The sequence below is a fragment of the Miniopterus schreibersii genome, assembly GCF_964146895.1.
Source record: "Miniopterus schreibersii genome assembly, chromosome: 6".
Taxonomy (NCBI): domain Eukaryota; kingdom Metazoa; phylum Chordata; class Mammalia; order Chiroptera; family Miniopteridae; genus Miniopterus; species Miniopterus schreibersii.
Genome location: NC_138107.1, coordinates 10,586,647 through 10,597,425, shown reverse-complemented (window position 1 = coordinate 10,597,425; position 10,779 = coordinate 10,586,647). Strand labels below are relative to the sequence as shown.

The 10,779-nt window shown below is 55.6% G+C and overlaps 1 protein-coding gene across 1 annotated transcript; it reads left to right on the top strand.

Moving 5' to 3' along the window:
- Positions 1 to 4,336: 4,336 nt before the first annotated feature.
- Positions 4,337 to 10,378, top strand: KCNK16 (potassium two pore domain channel subfamily K member 16; the record flags this gene model as incomplete). Its single annotated transcript, XM_081139602.1, has 5 exons — positions 4,337 to 4,549; positions 7,466 to 7,580; positions 8,690 to 8,856; positions 9,683 to 9,848; positions 10,155 to 10,378. 5 exons carry the CDS (start codon positions 4,337 to 4,339, stop codon positions 10,376 to 10,378), a joined length of 885 nt encoding a protein of 294 aa, XP_080995728.1.
- Between the last annotated feature and the right edge of the window lie 401 nt (positions 10,379 to 10,779).

Sequence of the window (10,779 nt, the reverse complement as noted above, 5' to 3'; positions counted from 1 at the left end):
CCTCCCTACCCCCCTTATCTGACGGGGAGACATTCTAAGATCCCCAGTGGATGCCTGGAATCACGATAGCACCGAATTCTACATAATGCATGTTCTTTCCTCTACTCACCTTTTCACTTAGAGGAAGCATTTTACGGCTTCTCTTTGGTGGGTCCAAACTGTCGGCATCACTACTCATGCACTTTGGGACCGTTACTGAGTGAAAGAAGGGCCACCTGAACACACGCACTGGGAGACCGAGGCAGTTGGTCTAATACCCGAGGCGGCTACTGAGTGACTAACAGGCCAGGAGCACGCACAGCGTGGAGAAGTTGGACAGAGGGATGAGTCACCTCCCGGGCAGGACGGGGTGGGATGGTGACAGATTTCTTCACGCCACTCAGGACAGCACACAGGTTAAAACTTTGAATTTTCCATTTAATATTTTAACCATGGAAAGGGGAGCCGAAGATAAGGGGGGGCTACTGTAGTCCATGAATGAATGGCGTGCTTTGCCCACAGTGAACCTGGCACCACAACCTGCCCGGGACCCGAGGGAGGGAGAGCTAGAGCGGAGGCTGACCAAGCCCTCCCTCCACCCCGGTGTGTACAGATGTCCCTCTGGCCCTGCGTTCTCTCCCGCAGGCGGTGCATTCTCTCCTCCTTCATTTCCTTCCATCTGAGGACAGCCACCATTGCCTGTGGACAGTGTCCAGACCTGTCGGGGATACTCGGGCTGCAGAGGTTGCTAAGACCTTCCCGAGATCCCCCAGACATCGACGGATATGCTCCCTCCCTACATAGCACACAAGAGAACTCTTCACATATCGATCTCCTCCGGGGCAATAAAATAGGACTGATTATCACAAGGCCTTGCAGGTCTAACCACAACCCTTGCTTAAAACCAGGAATTGGCGGGTCTATAGTGGCACGCTGACAGCCAGCACTCCATGGTCTTATTTCTCCAAAACTTGAGGAAGCACCAGTCCAGGGTTGAATTTTGTGGCTCCAGAGGCTTTCATTGCCTCCAAGAGAAGCCCACACCCAGGGCGGCACTGTCGGGGAGAGCTCAGGTGTGAGGAGGTGGCTTTAGATCCCAGGTGGCCTCCGGGGACCCAGAGCCCACAGGATTGTGGAGAAGGTGGCTGCCGCCCCAGACAGGGCCCTACCTGCACCGTGGGATGGGTGTGGTGCTTCGCAGGACTCCCCGCCTGCCCCTGGCACCTGTCACTGCCTCGGGATATTCCTAATGTACAGCCTCGCGGCCCGGCCTGGATTGGTGGTGGTCATTTTGGCCTCGGAGCTTATGAAGGGCCCTGTGTCACTACTATTCTCTTGATCACTCAGTAGCAAGATCTCACCCTTGTTTTTATTTTCTGCGAGACACACCTCCCTCTCTCTCCCTCCCCTTCTCTCCTTCCTTCCCCCTCCCATTACAGAACCACAGTTGCCCTTCCCGGACATGCCCACCACAGTGTCTGCCTCCCCATAGCACCTTCCAAGTGACACCTATAGGTGGGGCGTCAGCTGGCTAGGGCCAGTCAGCTGAGCTGGGATTGACCCGAGGACAGCCCACCCTCAGCCCAAGGTGGCCCACAGGGAAGAGTGCTCCTGGCCATGCAGACTCCTGGAGGATCTGAGCCCAGAAATACCAGGAGAGAGAGCAGCTGGGAGCTGACACCGACCAGGCTCACCCGCTGGGGTGGGAGAAGGGGCTCCACCGAGGACAACGGGTGGGCATGGTAATGACGGTGGAAAGTAGACGTGAGGACTCAGGCCCGGTTGTCCCAGAGCCCTGGCTGCCCCTGGCTTCCCACCACAAATTATTCCAATCACTTGAGATACCTGGAGAGTGTTCCTTCCAACTCAAATAAGCCTTGAACAATGAAAACAACAAAGCCTCACCTAACCTTTGGGAAGTTACAGAGCACCTAACAGCGGCTTAGGGAATGGGCTTCTGTCTCTAACAGGAGAGAGCTAGAGACAGTGTGTAGGAATCAGCTGAGCTGCTCTGCATCACTCTTGACCTCTCCCTCCAGGACACGAGCTCGCTCAGTGGGTGCAGTCTGGAGACGGGAAAGGGGCCAGCTGAGGCTGAACCTCCGCCAGGAAAGAACAACTCTGGCCAGCGCTAATTGGTCAGAGCTGGGTCACATGCCCCCCCAGCTGCAAGGGAGCTTGGGAAGTGGGTACAAGGGACACTGTCAATCGTCTGACCCTCTCCCCATTTCTGAGCCCCTCTCCCCCACTTTAATGTGTTTTTGCTTCCGATGGTCTGGCCAGCTTACGGGGGCTCTTCAGTGGACTTGTCTAGGGGCCACTGGGCCACAATGCCTGCAGGTGCGAGCCAGAGATGCCCAAATGGCCTGTCCCCTGCCTCTGCTTGGGACCAACTGAGTGTGCTTGATGGGCCAGGGCTCCCCAGGAACCAGGTGGAGATGGGACAATGGTGCCCCACTTGCCTCACTCCCTTACTGGTCCCAACTTACTGCCCTGCTCATACACGAACCCCTCCCAGGGCTGCTCCTGGGGAACCTGGCCTACGACAGCAGGGGACAGGGTTATTGCGAGGGTGAGACCAGCCACGCTCTGTTGTCTGACATGTACAAAAGTAGGGTCCCGTTAGCCAGGAAGCAAGGGCAGGATAGTGGGCAGGCAACTCGTGGCATCTGCTGCCATGGCTCATTACAAAAAAATCAGAAAACACAAATGGAGAACCTGCCACCCTCACACCTGCTGGTGGGAACGCAAAATGGTGCAGTCACCTTGGAAAATGGTCTGGCAGGTCCTCAAAAAGTTAAACATAGAGCGACCGTGTGACCCAGCAATTCCATTCCTAGGTATATATCCAAAGGGTTTGAAAATATATGGGCACACAAAACCTTGTATGTGAGCAGTATTATTCATAATAGCCAAGAAGTAGACACAACCCAAAGAGCTATTAACTGAAGAGTAGATAAATAAAATGTTGGTATATCCATCCAACGAGACACCACTCAGCCATAAAGAATAAAGCACTGATAAGCTACAGTAAGGATGAGCCTTACAAACGTTAGCTAACAGAAGCTGGACACAAAAGGCCACACACTGTGTGACTGCATTTGTATGAAATGCCCATAGAGACGGGGGGCCGGCTAATGGTGCCCAGAGGCCGAGGGGGCAGAATGTGGGGAGGGGGGCTTCAGGGTGATGGAAATGTTCTCGAATTGATTGTGGGGATGGTTGCACAACCCTAGGAATATGCTAAAAACTATCCAATTGTATACTTTAAATGCATGAATGGTACAATATGTAAATCATCTCAATAAAACTGTTGCCCGGCTGGGCGTGACTCAGCGGTTGAGTGTCGACCTAGGATCCAGGAGATAGCGGTTCAATTCCCGGTCAGGGCACATTCGGGCTCCATCCCCAGTCAGGGCACATGCCCCGGTTGCGGGCTCGATCCCCAGCAGGGGGCGTGCAGGAAGCAGCCGATCAATGACTCTCTCATCATTGATGTTTCTCTCTCTCTCCCTTCCTCTCTCTAAAATCAATAAAGATTTATAAAAAAATAAAACTGTTACAAATACACACATACATAAGCAAAGAAGACCTCCTCGACTCCGCCCACCCAGAGCCAGGATGTACTTTCAGCCTCGTTTTTATTCACACATGTATCTCGCCAACACAGTCTCCTCTGAAGGGAACCAGCTAAAGGACTTCCAGCAAGGAAAACAGTCAGTGAAAGCTATGAGCAAATGCATCCAGGTAGTGAGGAGCACTGGCCCCAGTACTGTCCCCGATGGGAACTGCGGTTTGTCTATTTGCTCTGCCCTGATTTGTCACCCAGTTTACTCATCCTTGGTTCCCCCAATAGGCAGGTCAATTCTCCCGTCCCATTTTGTAGCCAAGGCAACTGAGTACAAGGTTTATTCACATCAATCTGATTTCTTCCCAACTCCTAAGCTTAGGGGCTTGAAGCCATCATGGGTGAGAAGCTGGGGACAGCCAGAGGGGGCCATTCAGGCCTGGGCAGAGTGGGTAGAGCATCAGATTTGGCTCAGAAACACCCAAACAGCTTGCAGGCAGAGGGCGAGACACGATGACCTCAGGATTACCCAGCAGATCTATTTGAGGGGTCCCTGCCACTTGCTGCTCTCCATGGAAAAAAGAGGCCAGTGGGGGTGGCAGGCCTGTTTGCACTCACTGCACTTAGTGCATCCAAGCTGAGCCGCACTGTTCAAACAGAATCCGGGCCTGCAGACACCTGTGCCGAGGAGGGCGAGGCTGGCGGGAGGCTGGCTGCAGGTCCCCCGGGCACTTCCCAGCTCTCCTCCCAAAGCCGGCCCTGCGGCCCGGGCAGAGTGGGGGCCACGCCATGCCCCGTCCTGGGCTCCGCAGCTGCTGGGGGAGCCGGGTGCTGCCCCTCCTGCTGGCCTACGTCTGCTACCTGCTGCTCGGAGCCACGGTCTTCCAGCTGCTGGAGAAGCAGGCAGAGGCTCAGTCCAGGGACCAGTTTCAGTTTGAGAAGCTGCGCTTCCTGGAGAACTACACCTGCCTGGACCAGCGGGCCCTGGAGCAGTTTGTGCAGGTGAAGGGGAGATGATGCTGGGGGGGGGGGGGGGAGTGTAGAATGGGGGTTCTCGTGGCCGGTCCAGGGCCACAACCCAGGGGCCGAAGCCTTGTTTGGAAGCAGAGGGGGCGGGAACAGAGCCAGGGGTGACCTAGATCCAGGTCTAAAACTGGATCACTGTGACATGGGGCAACTCACTTGACCTCTCTGGTCCCAAATTTCCTCACCTAGAAGGTGAGAGTAATCATATCTGTGCTGCAGACTTTCAACAGCAGACTGAACACACTTTCTAAGTTGCCACTTGCTGTATACCCATGATTGGAGTATTGGCATTACCCACGCTGTGCAAATCCCTTCTCCCCACTCTGCACTTCCCAGCCCCAGCCCAGGGCCGCGTTCCTTCTGCCCTCTCCCAGCTAATGTCCCTGTGCTGACCACACTCCGGGCGGTGGCAGCTGAAGCTTCGGGTGGGAGACACAGATAAAGGTCAGGAGCCGCCATGCTGGCCCTCCCCGGCCAGGAGCCACCTGGAGCTGGGCTTGGCGAGTAGTGGCCAGGGCGACTGAGCTCCACCAGCACCGTGCCCCTGGGAGGCTCTCTGATGGCAGAGCAGGTCACCCCCTGCCTGGGCCCCTTCTGCTTCCCACACAAACTCCCAAAACGCTCTCTGCAAGAGACAAGGCAAAGCACGGTGCTGCTGGGGAAGGTAAGTGCGCTCAAGACTAGGGCCGGAGTGAATGACAGCATCCACCACAGAGACACAAGCACAGTGATCATTGATATTTACCGAGCATTTACAATGTGCCTTAAACAGTGGGGAACAGGGTCGCCATGATGGGCCCAGCGTTTTATATGTGTTTTCTCATAATCACCTACATTATCACTATCTCCAGTTTGTAGGTGGGAACTGAGGCACAGAGAGGTGGTGTATGTTGGCCGAGGTTGCACAGTTAGTGGTAGAGATAGAATTCGCACCCAGGTCAGCTGCTCTTCACCACACAAATTAGCACAAGTGCCTGGGCAGGATACAGCTGAGAGCAGCAGTTCTCAAAGTGTGGGCCCCGGACCTGGAGTTCATTAGAAACACCAGTGATTGGGCCTGCCTTAGACCCACTGAGTCAGGAACTCTGGAGGCGGGGCCGACAGGCGACAGACAAGCCCTCCAGGTGACACCGATGCCCACTTGAGATGGACAACAGCTGACCTAGAGAGTGGGTGGGCTGTGAGAGACCTGCCCAGGCCCCTTCCTCCAGGAAATGAGGCCTCCAGCCTGAGGCTTCACATCCTTGCTCCTCAGCAGCACAGGGCTGGGCCACAGCACCCACATCAGGACTAGAAAGGATTTGGGAGCCTCTATAGACTCCAGGAGGTGGAGAGGGGGTTGGGGGATGGGGGTAAGAGAGGGGCCCTGGAGGCCCTGGAACCTCCTGCTCCCTCAGCCCTGGGTTAGAGGCAAAACCCAGGAGCCAGAGGTTGTGGGAAGGGTTGGTGGCTCTGCAAACAGAGCAGGGAGGCCACAGCCTTGACTACAGCCCTGAGGGAGCCAGGACATCCCTCAAGTCCTCAGCCTCCTGAGGAGGGGCCTCACTTGCCAGGGGATGTTTAGCTGAGAAGCAGAATTCTGAGATGAGACTCCAGAGCGCATATTAATGCTCAGATCACAAGGGAAAAAGCTGTAAACACCCTATGTGCAGTATTAAGGGCCAACTCTGTCAGGAAATGAAGCTGTGCCCAGGTTCACAGGACTAAGTGTCTGCCTTTCTCCACCATGGATTCTTAGAGAGGGACAGAAGGTCTGCATTGGCGCCCCACTGGGCACCCTCGCAGACATCAAGGCCCCTCCTCCGGGGGATGGAGAACGTCAGAGTGGGGAGAGCTGGGGTCCAGGGCAAGTGCTGCTCCCAAGAGGGAGGGTCTCCAGGGAGAGGGTATGTTCCAAAATGTTCCATCCTGGCATGTCAGGGTGTGTGGGAAAGAGAGGGAAGCCAAAGTTCACATGTGAAGAGGTCAGTTCTGTCAAAGTGAGAAGCAGCAGACAGCCTGTGTCAGGATGCCCCACCCTGGCCAGAGCTCACTCACCCAGCCAGTAGGGACATGGTTCCCACAGGAACGAAGCCAGAGCTGCCCCCTCCCCCATTGCCTCCCACTTGCCTTTGGGGCTCTACCAAGTGGCCAGGCTGTGCCATTGCCCTGGCACAATTCACAGCTACAAGGGAGGGGGTCTGGGAGCAGATGGGGGAGGGAGCCCTGCCCATATCCAAGAGGGCTGGGCCCAGGGGCGGAAGGGTTTAGGTCTGAGCCTTCAGGTTCTGTAAACACACACTCAACACCCACATACACACAAAGCATCACACACTTAACACACACACACACACACACACACACACACACACACACACACAGACCTTTGCCCTGGCCTCTGATGGAATTTCTCTTGTAGGCCTGGGCTAACACTCACTAGGGGGCAGCAGAGAGCAAGACTACCAGCTCACCTGGCCGCACAGGGAACCATCAGCCCCATGGGAGGGCAACCCCATGCCTTCCTGATGGACCCCATACCCTGTGTTCCCAAGCAAACCCTTCCAGGGACATGCAACCTGAAATCTTCCCATCATCCTAACAACTCATTTGCATCTCACCCTGTTGGTCACCGGCAGCGTCTCCCACCTGGTCCGTTCCTTAAGCATCTTCTGCCTCCTTAGGCCCATTCCCCTCCCCCAGCCCATGCTCACAGCCCACACTGCAGTCAGTCCTGGACAAGGGAACGGACTTTGGAATGACCCTGGGCAAGTAGCCACTCTGAGCCTTAGTTTCCTTTTCCATGAAATGGAAATGAGACTAAGAATCTCATTAAATGAGGTGACACAAAAGCACCCTGCTGAGAACTTGAGCTCCAGCTGGTGCCGTCAGCTCCCTCCTCCTGCCACTCCACAGGTCATCTTGGAAGCCTGGGTGAAGGGCGTGAACCCCAAAGGCAACTCCACCAACCCCAGCAACTGGGACTTCGGCAGCAGTTTCTTCTTTGCAGGCACAGTGGTCACCACCATAGGTAAAAGATCGGGTGAAGAGGGCTTCCCCTGTCGAGGTTTGGGTTCCCCAAAAGCAGATGCTGAGACAAAGATGTAGTTCATCTAGGAGATGATTCCAGGAAGCACTAGCAGAGAAGTGGGAAAGTGAAACAGGGAGAAAAGGCAATGAAGTTTGCATCAGTGAACGGGCTACTGGGTAGGGCAGCTGGGCTCACCCCCTCTGGGGATCCTCTGAGCGGCTAGGGAGAGCCCATTCTCAGAACAGTCCCTGCGAGGGGCGAGAAAGCAGGGATATTTGTCTCCCCAGTCCTGCCCTGGCTGGTTGAGAGCGAATCCTGGATGAATTAACTCTCCAGCATTTTGGACCTGACCACAGATTAAGTGAACTCCAGCGGCCAGAAAAGTCTCTCAGGTACAGAGAGATGCAGGGACTTGGGGAGGGAAGTCATCTGTGTGCACAAGAACTGTCCACAAAGCTGCAGGTGCTATCCCAGGTGTTCCAAGGGGACAGGACACTGAGAGTGTCCAATATACCCCTCAGCCATAAAACCCACTCTGCCTCCTGCAAGGAAACCCCAGATCCCCACTAACCCCATCCATTCAATTAAGGCCAATTAAGTCTCCCCCAACCATTCAATTAAGGCCAGTTAAGTCCAACACCTTCTTTGAGCTCTGATGACATGGGAGGCAGAGGAAGGAGTGGGGGTAGGGGGGATACATACAAACTTGGATCAGACCCAGACTCAGCCCTCAAGGAGCTTCCAATCCAAGGAAGAGGGACAATATAAACACACCAGAAACAACAGTGCAAGGCAAAGTAGGTAATTAGATAGGAATGACACAAAGCACTATGGGAAATCACACCTAGTAGGGAGGAGGAAGGTGGCAGTCAGGAGGGCTTCCTAGAGGCAGTGCCATTTAAGATGGGCCTTGAGAGACAAGCAGGAGTCTTATAAACAGGGATCATCCTAGCAGAGAATGAGAAAAGTGTTCATGAGATCAGGGGAGCTTCCCCTCCTCCCCCTAGAGGTGGTAGAAGACCACCAGCCTCTGCTGGAGCCTGTGGGGGGGCAGTTCTGAACTCCCCCCCCCCCCCCCCCGCCATTTACCCACTTCTCCTCCCCTGCAGGATATGGGAACCTGGCACCCAGCACCGAGGCGGGCCAGGTCTTCTGTGTCTTCTACGCTCTGGTGGGCATCCCACTCAATGTGATTTTCCTCAACCACCTGGGCACAGGGCTGCGTGGCCACCTGACCACACCTGAGAGGTGGGAGGACCAGCCCCGACGCTCCCAGGTAGAGCCCCTCCCTCCCTCAGCCCTGCTGTGACAGAATCTGTTGCAGGTTGATCCTTTGGAAGAAGATACTGAGACAGTGTGGCAAGCAGGTGCTAGGTAGGCACCGGTGGAAGGAAAGGATTGGGCAGAGGGAGAGGCTGAATGCAATGTGGGCTGGGCAAAGACTTGGCCAGCCCCTCACGAAGCTCTGCAGCATGTGCAGGCCGTCAGAGTTGTCCCCGCAGCGGGCTGAAACAACCAGGGCCTTATACCCCTGCTTGTATTAGGCACGGGGTAGCCTCCCTGGGAAGGTGTGCCCTCAGGCCAGGCAGTTCCTGTAGCTGCCATTCATCCTGAAGGAACTGACAGCTGGATGCCACCTGCTGACAGCTGGTCAACAGGGCACACCTCCATGGTCATCACAGAACTCCAGTAAACTCCAGGCCACCCAGCATAGCGCCAGTGCCCACCCCACTGGCCAGCCCTTTGCAAAGCCAGGCACACTGGGAGGACAGGGGTGTAGAGGAATCCGGGATGCTTCAGTGACAGTCCTCTGTCCTAGATCTGAGTCCATGGGGCGCTGTACAAGTGGATTCCCCAGCCCAAAGGAATCTCCAAATTCCAACTTGACCCACTAATGCAGTGCCTCTGACCGAATCTTTCCTGACCTGGGCAAGATCCCACACACACAGATCCAGGCCCACCCCAAAGGAATGCAGGGCAGAGAAGGGACCTGGCCTTGACCCAGCCCCACTCCCAAATTTTCCTCAGACTCCCCTCGCCCCCCTGTACAGTCCTGGGGTCTTCCAAGTGGACTCAGAGATGGACTCCCTCCCTCTCTCCAGCTGCTGCAGATCCTGGGCCTGGCCCTGTTCCTGATGCTGGGGACACTGGTCATTCTCGTCTTTCCACCCATGGTCTTCAGCCATGTGGAGGGCTGGAGCTTCAGTGAGGGTTTCTACTTTGCCTTCATCACTCTCAGCACCATCGGCTTTGGGGACTATGTTGTTGGTGAGAATGAGGCCTCACATATCTCAGGCTCAGGGACACCGGGATTGGGGGGGTGGGGAGATGTCAGCAGGGGTAACTACTGAGGATCAGATAGCCCCTGGTTCTTTGGAGGAGATGAATGATTTCTGAGGCTGCTGTGGATTTTCACAACAGCCTCAGAAGCTACTGGTCTGGGACCCACCACCCTTTCCCCAGACACCTCCATTGCTGATTCTTGTTATGGGGAGGCTGGCAGGGCCCCTGTGGCACCTGGGGAGGCTGTGGCCTCAGTCCCCTGGAATTTATCACATCTCCCTTCCCTGCCAGGCACGGACCCCAGCAAGCATTACATCTCGGTGTACCGGAGCCTGGCGGCCATCTGGATCATCCTGGGCCTGGCATGGCTGGCGCTGGTCCTCCCATTAGGTCCCCTGCTTCTGCACAGGTGCTCCCAGCTCTGGCTGCTCAGCAGGGGCCTCGGCCTCAAGGAAGAGGGAGTCGCTGAGACCAATGGGCTCTCCAAACCTCAGAAGATCCCTATCTCTGCATGAGGCCCCCCAGTGGCCCCAGGAGCCCCTCTCAGCTTCCCTAGCCCAGCCCATATGTTCTCTGGATTTCTCTCCCCACCTCCTCTCCCAATCCACTCATTTCCCAGCCAAGGCTGGTCTCAGGAGCTCACTGGAGAGAGAAATGAGGCAGGAGTATCCAAGGAAGCACCAGAAAGGAAATGTCGAGTGGAGACAGGATCAACAACAGATGTGTGTGAAGCCAGATGGGTGTCATTGTTCCACAGCCCCTGCCCTTTTCCCCTCAAAGGTGACCAGACATGGATCACTGTGGCCAAATCCCCATGCCCTCCTCGCAGCCCCTCCCAGGAGACCTCGTACAGGAGCACAAGCAAAGGGTGCCTTTACTTTCGCCTCACTGATCCATGCACAGTGTTCACTGGTCT